The following is a 13,503-nucleotide window of genomic DNA, read 5'->3' as shown; positions in this document are numbered from 1 at the left end:
GACTTTGTTGTTACTGTGTTTGGCATATCAAATACTCTCGGTAGCTTGCCGGGCTCTCCGAGAGGGGCGGAGGAATTGAACTCGGATCGGCCATGTTGGCCGCTTGTAAGGCGAATGCCCTACCGCTGTGCTATTAAATGGAGGTACACACACACACACACACACACAGAAAGACCACCACAAAAACTTTAAGTATGAAAAGATTGTAGTAGAAAGAAAGACTAGTAAGCCTGACTTCTGTTGGCCTTTTTTTTTTTTTGAAGCACCAGTGGACAGAACAGAGGTCTCACGAATACAAAGCATGAACTCTGCCATGTTTCACTGGCAAAGACCAATAGATCTGATATGATTTTTAATTATCCTTGAAATTTCACCATGTACATGGCCTTTAGTGGAGAGGAATCTGGACCTCCAAATCACATGCTGATAGTACACTAATATAGTTCTAAAATAATTAAAGACGTAAACGTTTCAGTTAGGGTCAAAACAGCTCAAGGGCAAGGGGCTGGAACACTAACATACACGCTGGCACCCCCAGCTCTAGCCCCAGCACCATTTGACCCTGGAACACTACCAGGTAATGGCCCCAAAGCAACAGAAAAGAAGTCACAGTGACACTGTCTGGATTAGTGATGAAACGAAGGGTCACAATCTTCCAATCACCAAAAAAATGAATGAATGAATGAATGAATGAATGAACAAACAAATAAAAGGATCATCTAAGTTCCAAATTTTAGATTACAACAGAGAACAGGAAAAACACATGACCCCAGTTCACCTTTCTCAATGCATCTCTTCTCTTTCTGGAACGCCGACTATGAACGGAAACTATACACCGAGACAGGCAGTCAGCGGGAGAAAGGGAAGGGAAGGAGCAGAAGACAGTGAAACCAGAATAACCCCAAAATGGATTCACTGGGAATAGAAATGCCCCTCTACAAGCTTTTTTGGTGCTTTTTGTTTTATCTTTAGGCCACACCCCCAACAATGCTCGGGGTGACCCCTGGCTCTATGCTCAGGAATTACTCCTGGAGGTGTCTACAAGACATTTTTATGGCATAAGGAATAAAAAAAAATATTTTAAACCCAAAACCCTGCTGGAGAGATAGTCCAGAATTGTTAAAGGCATTTCCCCTGCTCCGGCCAACCCTGGCTCAGATCCCTGAGAGTGCAAAGCTAGGGGGATCCCAACCCACATTCCCCTGTGTCTGACCCTGAGTCACCTCCCAGACTCACTGCACATTCTTCCCAACCCCTCTTCTAGCCAATGAACCAAGCACTGAAATTCGAGAGTTGCGTTTCTCAACAGCGGGACAATATGGGCCGCAGGATACTCTAAGGGGCCACAGGTGCAAACTGCACAGATGGGGAGGCCACAGCACAAGATTAGGGGCCAACCTGTACGCTGTGCAGGTGGGAAAACAAAGGAAACAAGGCTGGAAGGGAAGGAAATGTCTGAACAATGTGAGGAACACCACTCTGCAGTATGAGGATACCACGGGGAAGTATTTGAACAGTCAAGGTGATAACCTCCTTTACATTTTTTAAAAAATATTTCTGAATGTTCCTCACATGAAAACATCCATGTAGCTGGCAAATGCAGAGGCATAAAGAGCAGTCTCATACCCGTTCACCTCAACGGTGAGATTAAAGCCATGGGAAGGACATGTGCCGCCCGGAGAGTGAGGAAAGCTTTGCAATTAGCACCCCAAGATGGGCATTCTTTGTACTACACTTAAACAACCTTGCATTCATAAACACATCATCTAAAACACGGTGACAGAAAGGGCTGCCACACGGTCTTTGCATCATGGAGCCCTCGCCCCTGTACAGAGCTGAGAGGATCCCCCCACACGGTTGAGTGTGGTCCCCAAAGCAAAAGAAGCACAACATAACACTGCTGCTATAATAAAGATTGAGTCAACTGCATTAAAGTCCTTAAAGCAGTAAGACAATAAAATGAGAAATCAAGTTTATACTTTTTATACTGCTGATGCAAAATATCGCTGCACGACTGAGTAATAATAAACCTCATACAAGCACTAAGCAGATGGAAGGGTTTAAATTGCTGTGTGAGCCCAAAAACCTTAGGACACCTGAAATAATGTGTACAGGCTGGAGCGATACTACAGTGAGTAAGGGCACTTGCCTTCAAAGTGGCTAACCACAGTTCAATCCCTAGCACCCTATACACTCCCTAAAACCCTACCCCTACCAGGAGTTCCCTGCGCACAGAGCCAGGAGTGAAGCCCAAGCACGGCTTGGTAGGGCTCAAAAAATAAATTAAAAAAAAAAAAGTTTGCTTTTATTTTTTTTTCCCACAGAGGCAGAGCAATAATACAGTGGGTAAGATGCTTGCCCTGCACATGGCCAATCTAGCTTCAATCCCGGCACCTCAGATGGTCCCCCAAGCCCTCCAGGAATGATGCCTGAGCACAGGGCCAGGAGTAAACCTGAACACAAGGTATGACCCAAAACCTAAATAAACAAATGAATTCTAAAAAGGTCAAAAAGGGGGCTGGAACAATAGCACAGCAGGTAGGGTGTTTGCCTTGCATGTGGTCAACCCGGGTTCGATTCCCATATGGTCCCCTGAGCACCGGAGTAATTCCTGAGCATAGAACCAGGAGTAACCCCTGTGCATCTGCATCACTGGGCGAGACCCCAAAACAAAAACAAAACAAAACAAAAAAGTCAAATAATTTTTACATTATGATGAGAAGAGGTTCTATCAGTTTAGACCCAAAGAGAAAAAGCAAAGAAAGTCACCAGAATCACTGCAAATGGCAACATTGTAGAGCATATTTCTTTTTAAGGTAGCTGCATTCACACACCTTATCCTCAATGCTGTGATGGCTCATTTTTTACCTAATTACAGCATATGTCTGTGAAGATTCTTACAAAGTTTAGTTCGTTGGTTTAAGTCTTTGATGATTCTTACAAAGTTTAGTTTTTAGGCTTTTTTTTTTTTTACAACAAATGAAGGCTTTTAATCCTTTAAACCAACTCTGTCAAAGTAAACACTATGCAAGCTCCTTGTTAGAAAGTAGTTGCCCTTACTTTAGTAATAAAGATCACTTTTTTTCTCTTTTTTTGGGTCACACCTAGCGATGCACAGGAGTTACTCCTGGCTCTGCACTCAGAAATTACTCCTGGTGGTGCTCAGGGGACCACATGGATGTCTAAGTTGGCCGTGTGCAAGGCAAATGCCCTACCCACTGTACTATTGCTCTAGCCCAAGACTACTTTTAAAACTTGAAAGCAAATAATTTATTTGCTCCCAGGCTTTTAAAAATCATTAACTGAAGGTATAATATAATTAGAAACGTCTAACTAAATAACAAAAGTCCAAAATGTAGTAAAACATCAAAAATCAAACTACAATTTCTGAGCGGCACTGGTTTGCTGCTTGAAACCTAAGTGACAGTATGTCACTATAATTATGGAGTCTCATCTAAACCTTTACTACACTGCAGGTACAGAGACACATGAACACATTTGAGAACTGACATTCTTTCATTGTTTCAATGACATTCTTTCATACACGCAAAAAGGACGTATTCCAAAGTGAGTTATTTGTGAGAGAATTTCTGCAGGTAAAATCTGTTTAATTTTAACTAATAGTATCGTGTCAGTGTATATAAAATCATGACAAAAATCTTCTCTCTGGCCAGACTGCCCATGACAAATTACAATGATGTTGTATGTATGTATGTATGTATGTATGTATCGGCAAGATGTCACTGTAGCACTGTACTGTCCTCCCATTGTTCATCATTTGCTTGAGCGGGCCCAGTAACATCTCCATTGTCAGACTTTGTTGTTACTGTGTTTGGCATATTGAATATGTCACGGGTAGCTTGTCAGGTTTTGCCGAGTGGGCGAGATACTATCAGTAGTTTGCCAGGCTCTCCAAGAGGGACAGAGGAATCAAACTCGGGTCGGCCAGGTCAGCCTCATGAAAGGAAAACGCCCTGTCAATACAGCATAAATCCCATGGCTTTTGGTTTTCTTCTGGAGATTAAAGCTATTTTTCCTACTCACGTATGTGGCTTTTGTAACCGAAATCTCCAGGCTCCCATGGAGTCTGGAACGCATGACCTCCCCCCATCTCCCTGTTCCTCTGGGAGTCTGGCAGTCACACCTATGAACAGCCTCTGATGCCAGTTAGGTGCATTAACAGCCATGATCCAGAGATTCACAAATAAAACTCAGAAGAGAGGTACAAGCTGCGGAGAAGCATATGGACCCCAAAGTCACCGTCCAGTTAAAAATTTAACTCTTGCTGTATCACCCTATTTAAATTTTAGAATTCCTGCAGTGTGCAGCCACATTTGCGGCCACACGACATCTCACTTTACTCCACTGATGGACCAATAGTAGCATGTTAGTAGTCTCATACAAGGACCTACTAGCTTCAGGGTAAGATACAACAAACTTAACACACTTCCAACTTTTTTGGATAATTTTTAGCAGATTATTTATAACAAGAAATACAAAATAAATTATTTAGGACTCGCTTTAGGAGCTGGTTTGGGTGGTGGTAAGAAGGTGTAATGGTGTTGGGATTGATATTGGAATACGGAATGTAATAAATTACTGTGAACAACTTTATAAAAATAAAAGAAAAGAAAAAGAAAAAGAGGGGCTGGAGCAATAGCACAGTGGTTAGGGCGTTTGCCTTGTACGTGGCTGACCTAGGTTCGATTCTCAGCATCCCATATGGTCCCCCTGAGCATCGCCAGGAGTAATTCCTGGGAGCAGAGCCAAGAGTAACCCCTGTACATCACTGGGTGTGACCCAAAAAGAAAAAAAAATAGAAAGGAAGCTGTTTTTCTTGGGATAAATACGGCAGTGAAACACATAGCAGCTGATCAAAAAAAGTACTTCTGCATAAATCCGATAATTTTCAGGAAACAGTTACCAACGGTAGTTTTGCCATTTAGTTCCTTTAGGGATAACAAATCTGCACTGTTGCCTTAGGTATGTCTCTAAATTCTTGTCTCTGTTGTCAGTTTACTGACTATAGCCTGGTTGAGAAAATCCAATTGGTTGGTTCATTGACCTAGTGCAGTGCATTGGGCTCTTCCCCTCTTCTGATGCCCCAGTTCAAGGAGCTGGCTGGTTTGATCAACTCTGCCATGAACAGTGTTATCCAAGATGCACTGCACCAGCCAGCTCTCCACAGCAGCTACACTCTATGTCCAACTCCTTAGAAAGAAAAGGAATCTGGATTCCTCATTAAACTTATGAGCACGTGTGTTCTGAGGTTTCACGAAAGCTCTTTGACGTTATTCCTGTATGAAAGGCTCATCCAAGATGTTGCTATAATTGGTTTTTAGAATTTTTTCAAAGTTTCTGTCCTGCTCTCTGGTCCCTTGACAGCCCCATGGATCAAACCTTCAGTGCTCTGTAGGGTACTTGGGGGTCCAGTAGCAGTTGGGGCAGAAAGGGGTCTGAAGGACATGGTCCAGCACCTGGAGCTGCAGGACAAGTCCAGGCTCCTCTGCAACTCTGGAGTCATCTCTGACTGCTAAGAGAAGGTGCATCTCTCTGCACCACAGGCAGAGTCCTCTCCCTTAAAACAGGAAATGCCTGGGGCCGGAGAGACAGCACAGGACTTACAGGATTTGCCCTGCATGCGGTCTGCCCTCTTTAGATACCCCCACATCACATATGGTCTCCCATACCCCCACCAGGAGACCCCTGACCACAGAGCCAGGAGCAAGCCCAGAGCGCAGCTGGGTGTGGCCCAATTTTAAACAGTACTAAGGAGTCGGGACGTCAGAATGATAGTATACTGGGTAGGACGTTTGCCTTGCATGCGGCCAACCTGGGTTCTACTACCTGGCATCCCATATGGTCCCCCAAGCACTGCCAGGAGTAATTCCTGAGTGCAAGGCAATAAAAAAATAAAATATTTTTATTTTAATAATAAAATAAAATTATTATTATTATTAAAAGGTGCTAAAACCTTTTAAATGCTAAGACCACTCTCCACACGCTCTGACAAGCTTCATGCATGAAGGAACCGGCAGAGGAACCCAGGTGTGCGGGACCCAGGGCTGAGATCTCCAAGCCTGCTTGCATTGAGACTGGGCCTCCTCCACCCAGATCCCCCATCTTTCAGTAGCTAGACAGTAACACCCACCAACTGCCGTGCAATCCCATCAATGGCCAAGACCCAGAGACTATAAAACCAAACACCCAGAAGTGGACTAGTGAAACCTCCTATTGTCTAGTTCTCACTCTCAGATAACCCGGCAGGCTACTGAAAGTATCCTGCCCGTGTATATGCCTGACTGGGAACACCTGTAAAGGTGATTAGCGGCTGCTCCAAAAGCCTCCATCCCTCTTGGAGAGCCTGGCAAGCTACCAAGAGTGTCCTGCCTGCACAGCAGAGCCTGACAAGCTACCCATGGCATACTCGATATGCCAAAAACAGTAACAATGATGGTCCTCATTCTCCTGACCCTGAAAGAGCCCCCAGTATGCTATCGGGCTACACTAGCATGTGACAGGGATGAATGGAGACAGTTACTGGTGCCCATTCCAGCAAATCGATGAATAACAGGATGACAGTGATACAGTAATTAAAAGGCGCTGGAGAGATTGTACAGTGGGGAAGGTGCTTGTCTTTCACATGGTCAATCTGGGATCAATCTCCAGAATCTCATATGGTCCCCACGCCTACCAGGAATAACTTTTGGGGCCAAAAAACAGTACAATAGATAAGGCACTTGCCTTGCATGTGGCTGACCTGGGTTTAATTCTCAGCATTCCGTAAACCCCACCAGGAGTGATTCCTTAATGCAGAGATAAGAGTAACCCCTGAGCATCACCAGGTATGGACCAAAAACCAAAAACAAATAAAATTTTAAAAGAATAAAAGGAAAGAAAAGTCTGTCTTACAGCCTTTCTATGAGTTTAAAAAGTGTCCCGCCTCCATGGGGACAGGAGACGACAACAGGTAGGGCATTTGCCTGTCATACATCTTACCCAGGTTCTATCCCTGGCATCCCAGAGGGCCCTTTGAGCACTGCCAAGAGTAATCCCTGAGTGCAGGGCACAAAAATTTAAAAAGAACCAAGAAGCAGCAGCTAGCCTCCCTTGAAACTCTCCCCATTATAACCACTACTACAGGTGTGGCCAAAAATAAACAAGAAGTTTTCCTTCTTTAATTATTGTTTCTTGGGACCACACCTGGCATTGTTCAGGGCTTGCTCCTGGTCCTGTGCTCAGGGATTGCTACTGGTAGGCTCAGGGGACATATGGAGTGCTGGGAATCGAATCTGGTTTGGCTGCATGCCAGGCAAGGGCCCTACCCGCTATCCCACTGCTCAGGCTCCACTTTTCTTCTTATCTGCCTTTATAAACTTATCTGAGTCCCTTTTGTTGTTTCTTTGTTGCTAATGACACACAGTGGGAGTCTGGGGGGTGGGGGGGCTCGAGAGAGCTACACATTTTTACAATTCACTTTTATGGGGGGGGGGTCATGTCTGGCAGTGCTCAGAGTTTACTCCTGGCTCTGCACTCAGGGATCACTCCTGGCGGGACTCAAGGGACAGTATGTGGTGTCTGGGATTGAACCCTGGGTCAGCTATCAGCTGCATGCACAAGCCAAGCTCTCTACCTGCTGCTCCACGGCTCTGGCCCTGGGCTATTCATTTTCATCATTAAAATCCTCCCATCTGAGCCCTGATCTCAGACGGCTCATTGAGCTCAGCCTGCGCTTTGCATGCAGGAGCCCAAGTTTAAGCCCTGGCACTGCATGGTTCCCCGAACACTGCTGAGAGCAACATCTGAGCACTGATCCAAAAGTAGCCGAGTACCATAGGGGGCTAACAACCCCCCACAACCCCTAATTTTCCTAGGTTTCACAACTAGCTATTATCACTTAAAATCCTTAGGAAAATGATACTCTAACCCAAAAAAAAAATTTTTTTTAATTAAATGTAAAAAAAAAATTAAAAGTCTAGGGGCTAGAATGGTGGTATAAGAATTAAGGCATTTGCCTTGCATATCACCCACACCAGTTTGATTCCCAGCACTGCATATGGTTCACTGAGCACAGAGCTAGGAGTAACCCCTGAGCCTTGGCAGGCGTGACCCAAAAAGCCAAAAATATTGAAAGTAAAATAAAATGTAAAAAAAGCGTGCATTCACCACAAATAAGTGTGTGCTTTCCCCCTTCCCCCAACCCCTAGTCATCAAAACTCCAAGATGGACTTGGAGAGGGGTTTCATTTTTTTAAATTAAAGTATAGCATTAATCACTATAGAGACCTGCTTAATATAATCACAATATATAGAGACCTGCTTATTAACTGCCAGGGCTGGGATATACCTCAGCAGTAAAGAACTTGCCTTGCCCTGGGTTCAATCTCCTGTACACAAAGCAAAACAAAAACTTGAGGCCAGAGTGATAGCACCGAGGGCAGGGTGCTTGCCTGGCACACACAGCTGACCCACTGTTGCAAGTTAAATTCCTGGCACCGTACATGATCCCCTGAGCCCTGCATGAGCACAGAGCCAGGAGTAAGCCCCAAGTATACCTGATAGGTACAAAAAAAAAAAAAAAACACCTGCTCATTAACTATCAACAATTCAAACTTCTGAGCAAATGCCTGTAAAACCTGTATTAACTTATCTGTGATATTATACCCCTACATACACCCCATGTAGTTAAAGACTCTCTGCATTAATACAGAAGAGAATAGGCTGTACTAGGTGATAACTGCCCAAGATGTTGAAATCTCCCCAACATAAATCTATCACTAAGAAAGGCATGAATGGGGCCAGAGTGATAATACAGCGGGTAGGAAGCTTGCCTTGCACACAGCCGACCCATTTTCGATTGTCGGCACCCCATATGGTCCGCTGAGCACTGCCTAGAGTGACTGTCGAGGGGAGGGGTCAGAACAATAATGCAGAGGGTAGCTACATGCTTTGCATGTGGCTGACTCAAGTTCAATCCCCAGCACCCCGTATGGTCCTCCAAGTCCCGTAAGAAGTGATCCCTGAGCGCAGGCAGAGCCGAGAGTAAGCCCTGAGCACTACGGAGTGTAGCCCCAGAAGTAAATAAATAGGCAGCAAATTGCCTTTTCTCTCTCATTAATAATTACTCATAAATACAGATTTAGCCATGATGACTTACATCACCATGGAATTTCAATTGCTGAGGCAATTTTTTTGTGACCATCAGATGCAAACTCCCAATCACCAACATTCTCACAAAGACAGTGGGGTGGGGGGAGGGGGACAGCCCAGCTCTGAACAGTACCCTCCTGCTCATCTCACCAGATTGATCAGCCTTCTCATCGCATGTTCGTGAGAGCAAACACATTCACAGGGATCGAATCCGCCTTCTGCCATGATTACCCAGCTTGAGTGAACTTGACTGCTTAGATCTAGAAGGAAGGGAAAACATCGTTAAGAGTGCAATTCAGGCCCGAGAGATAGTACAGCGGGTAGGACATTTGCCTTGCACACGGCCAACCCAGGCTCATTCCTTGGCATCCCATATAGTTCCCTGAGCATCACCAGGAGTAATTTTGAGTGCAGAGCCAGGAGTATCCCCTGAGCATCGCCAAAGAAAAACCCCCAAAGAAAAACAAAAAATAAAAATAAAGAGTGCAATTCAGGGGCTGGAGAAAATGTACAATGGGCAGAGCGCTTGCCTTACACACAGCTGATCCAGGTTCGATCCCTAGCATCCACATGGCCCCAGAGCATGCCAGGAATGATTCCTGAGTGCAGAGCCAGGAATTATCCCTAAGCACCGCCAGATGTGGCCCCAAAACAAACAAAAGTGCAATTCAGAGTTACCCTCTCTTGAATCGTGAAAACCTCATGTGGTATACATTCATGCCATTTAGTCAATCACTGATTTCTGGTTTTGGGGCCACACCTGGCAGTGCTCAGGAGTTTCTCCTGTCCGCGCTGGGGGTGGGGGAGGGACGGAATGACATGTGGTGCTAAAAAGATCATCAAACCAATACTGACAAGAAAACCCACTAAAAGAGGGGCCAGAGAGGTGGTACCAAGGGTATAGTGCTTGCCTTGCATGTGGCTGACCCAGGTTTGATCCCCAGCATCCCATATGGTCCCCACACTCACCAGAGTGATTCCCGAGTGCAGAGCTAGGAGCTACCCGTCAGCATCACATCAGGTATGCCCCACTCAGAAAAAAGAAAAAAACAAAAAGAAAACCCCCCAAATAAGAGATGTATTTGCAAATAAAATCACATATCCAAATACACACAAAATTCCTCTAGGGGCCCAGAGGAATACTCATGACTAAGAATGCCTGTCTGACAAGCATAAGGTTGAGTTCCACGGGCACTGCAGCAGGGAGAGCACTTGCCTTGCACGCGGCCAACCCAGGTTTTATGACCACCATCCCCATACGGTTCCCTGAGCAGCGCCAGGAGTGATGACTAAGCACAGAGCCAGGAGCAAGCCCTGGGCATTGCCAGGTATGGTCCAAAAACCCAGAAACAGGTTGTGCATCCCACCCCAGATGCCACCACATACGCCAGGTGGGATCCTGACGACTCTGCCTGTGATCGTAAGGGTCATGAGTGATTTCTGGTTGCAGCAAAGTCAGTTATGCATAAACACCACAATAATGAAGGGGAGTGACAGTGGGGGGAACACCCGGACAGGTATGAAGGAAAGTAGATACTTGGGTGGAGGTTGTGATGTTGGAATATTTTTATACATGGAAACCCTTCGTTAACAGGTTTATGGTGCCTAATTTTTTTAAATTTCTTAATGAAATTCAACCTTCAGCAAGCACCACCACTAAAGTAGTGTGACCATTAGTGGGTCCTACAGCACAGCATGCAAGCACAGCGGCCGAGAGTCAGGAACAAAATTAATGGAGAGGGGCTGGAGCGACAGTACAGCAGGTAGGGAGTTTGCCTTGCACGTGGCCGACCCGGGTTTGATTCCCAGCATCCCATATGGTCCCCCGAGCACCGCCAGGAGCAATTCCTGGTGCAGAACCAGGAGTAACCCTCTGTGCATCACCTATTAGACCCATAAAGAAAAAAAAATTAATGGAGAGAAGGTAAGAAAGGGGTAAAAACCAAAATGAAGTTAGAGGGCTAGACATAGGACTCAGTGGTCAACTGTACACCTTTGCAGGCGGAGATCTGAACTATCCCTGGCTTCACAAACATAACTCACTGGGAACGAGGAGAGCGTGCAAAGGTTATGCCCATGGGAGCTTCCGATCCCTCCCTGGCATCACCAGGAATAGCCCCCAATCACCACCTGTTGTGACCTAATTTTTTCTGGTTGTTTTTGTTTTGGGGTCACACCTGATGATGATCAGGGGTTACTCCTGGCTCTGCACTCAGGAATCACTCCTTGCTGGTGCTCAGGGGACCAGCAGGATGCCAGGGATTGAAGCCAGGTGGCCATGTGCAAGGCAAGTGCTTTACCCACTGTGCTATCACTACATGCTTCCCCCCATCGCTTTTTTTTTTTTTTAATTTAAGCAGGCAGGACTCTTGCCTTCACATGACTGACCTGGGTTCAATTCCCAGCATCCCATATGGTTTCCCCACAAGCCTACCAGGAAGTGATCCCTGAGTGCAGAGCCAGGAGTAACCCCTGAACACCACTGGACGTGGCCCAAAAATAAAAAGAGGGAGGGGGCTGGGAAACGGAGGGTGATTGCTGAAAGAACAGTGTCTGGTGGGGGCCATAAATTTTGGAATCAGATAATGGTGATGGTTGAGCAAGACTGTGACGCACTAAACTGACAGCTGTTACACAATTAGGACTCAGTGTGAGAACTCAGGCTGTGCACGCGGAGGCACCCTCTCAGGCACCACAGAAATGGAACAAAACAGGGAAACCTAGAGGCAGTCAACCAGAGCAATGGATAAGAACCTCCACAAACTGGTCCAGGATTTCGCCAGAATTTAGAATATAATGAGAGATTATGATATATTAAATATGAGAATGGAATATAGTGAGTGACTGAACATGACAAAATTTAAGCGATATCTAATGGTAGAATAATAGTATTTCTGAAAAACTGAGTTATGTTGGCACATATAAAGAAAATACTGTGGGGCTGGAGCTACAGTACAGCAAGTAGGGCCTGCCTTGCACGTGGCTGACCCAGGTTCAATTCCCAGCATCCCATATGGTCCCCCAAGCACTGCCAGGAGTAATTCCTGAGTGCAGTGCCAGGAGTAACCCCTGTGCATTGCCGGTGTGACCCAAAAAGAAAAAAAAAAAGGAAAGAAAGAAAAGTACTGGGAAAATAATTCTTAGGGTATTTTTGTTTTGTTTTGTTTTGTTTTGGCAGGGGGAACACTTAGTGGTGTTCAGAGCTTACTTCTGGCTCTGCACTCAAAAATTACTCCAGGCGGGGCTTGGGGGACCATATGGGGTATTGGGGGTGGAACATGGGTGAGCCACGTGCAAGGTAAGCTCCCAAGCTGCTGTACTATCCATCAGGCCTCCGTGGATTTTTGTATTAGAGCCACACCAGTGGTGCTCAAGGGACCACACAGTGCTAGATTAGCTCGTTGGGCCCAGAGATGTGGCTCTGTGGTCGAGTACCTGTGTCCAGGTGTGAGACCATGAGCTTGCACCCTGGAGCCAACCCACACCACCAAGAGTACCCAGGCCGGGAGACCTGGCAGCTCATGCCCGTGGGTCAGGATGTGTCATACACAGTGGGCGTGAGCACTGCAACTGAGAGCACATGGCAGGCATGGTGAGCAAGTGTGTGTGAGCATCACAACCAAAATGTGCAAGCCCCCACCACCACAACAAAGGGGTGGGTGCAAAAGGAGGAAGAGACAGAGCAAACTCAACAGCTAGGAAGCCAGAGAACAGGGCCAGAGCAATACTACAGCGGGTAGGGCATTTGCATTGCATGCGGCCAACCCAGGTTCGATCCCCGGTATCCCATATAGTCCACCGAGTAAGAGAAGAGAATTTGGAGGGTGGGGGATGCACAGGGAAATGTTGGGCCACACATGGAATGTTGAGGCTATTCCTGATTCTGCGCTCAGGGATCACTCCTGGCCGTGTTCAGGGGACCCTGTGGGGTGCCGGCAGTCAAACCAAGGTCTGTCATATGCCAGAAAAGTGCCTTACCTGTTGGGCTATCTCTCTGGTCCATCAAGAGAATATATCTATATCTATATCCATATCTATATCTATATATCTATATCTATAGATAGATAGATTTTAGAGAATATAATTTTGAGCACAAACATTTTGTCCAAGTTTGCTTCTGGGGGTGGGGGGCAGACACACCCAGCAGAGTTCAGGGTCTCCTCTTGGCACAGTGTTGGGGTCACTCCTGGTGATGCTCAGAGAGACCATGCGGTAGGTCCTGGGTCTCTATATGCAAGGCAAGTGTTTGAGTCCTTTGAGCTATCAAAGGTACCACCGGTCACTTTGTGAATCTTCACACTTGCATTTTTGCTGTTCGGAGGACCTGGGGATGGCACACCCTTGGCTGTGGGGA

At 46.0% G+C, this 13,503-nt stretch overlaps 1 protein-coding gene across 1 annotated transcript in view; it reads right to left on the bottom strand.

Annotated features, from left to right (window-relative positions):
* SMIM14 (small integral membrane protein 14) overlaps nucleotides 1–13,503 on the bottom strand; it is a 60,907-nt gene that overhangs the window by 23,104 nt on the left and 24,300 nt on the right. Inside the window, exon 2 of the mRNA XM_056125538.1 lies at nucleotides 9,300–9,409. Coding sequence (XP_055981513.1) covers nucleotides 9,300–9,374 — 75 coding nt within the window. The 5' untranslated portion in view covers nucleotides 9,375–9,409. The remainder of the gene's footprint in view (nucleotides 1–9,299; nucleotides 9,410–13,503) is intronic.

The sequence above is a fragment of the Sorex fumeus genome, unplaced genomic scaffold, assembly GCF_029834395.1.
Source record: "Sorex fumeus unplaced genomic scaffold, SorFum_2.1 ptg000055l, whole genome shotgun sequence".
NCBI lineage: Eukaryota > Metazoa > Chordata > Mammalia > Eulipotyphla > Soricidae > Sorex > Sorex fumeus.
This window is presented reverse-complemented; position numbering and strand designations above follow the sequence as displayed.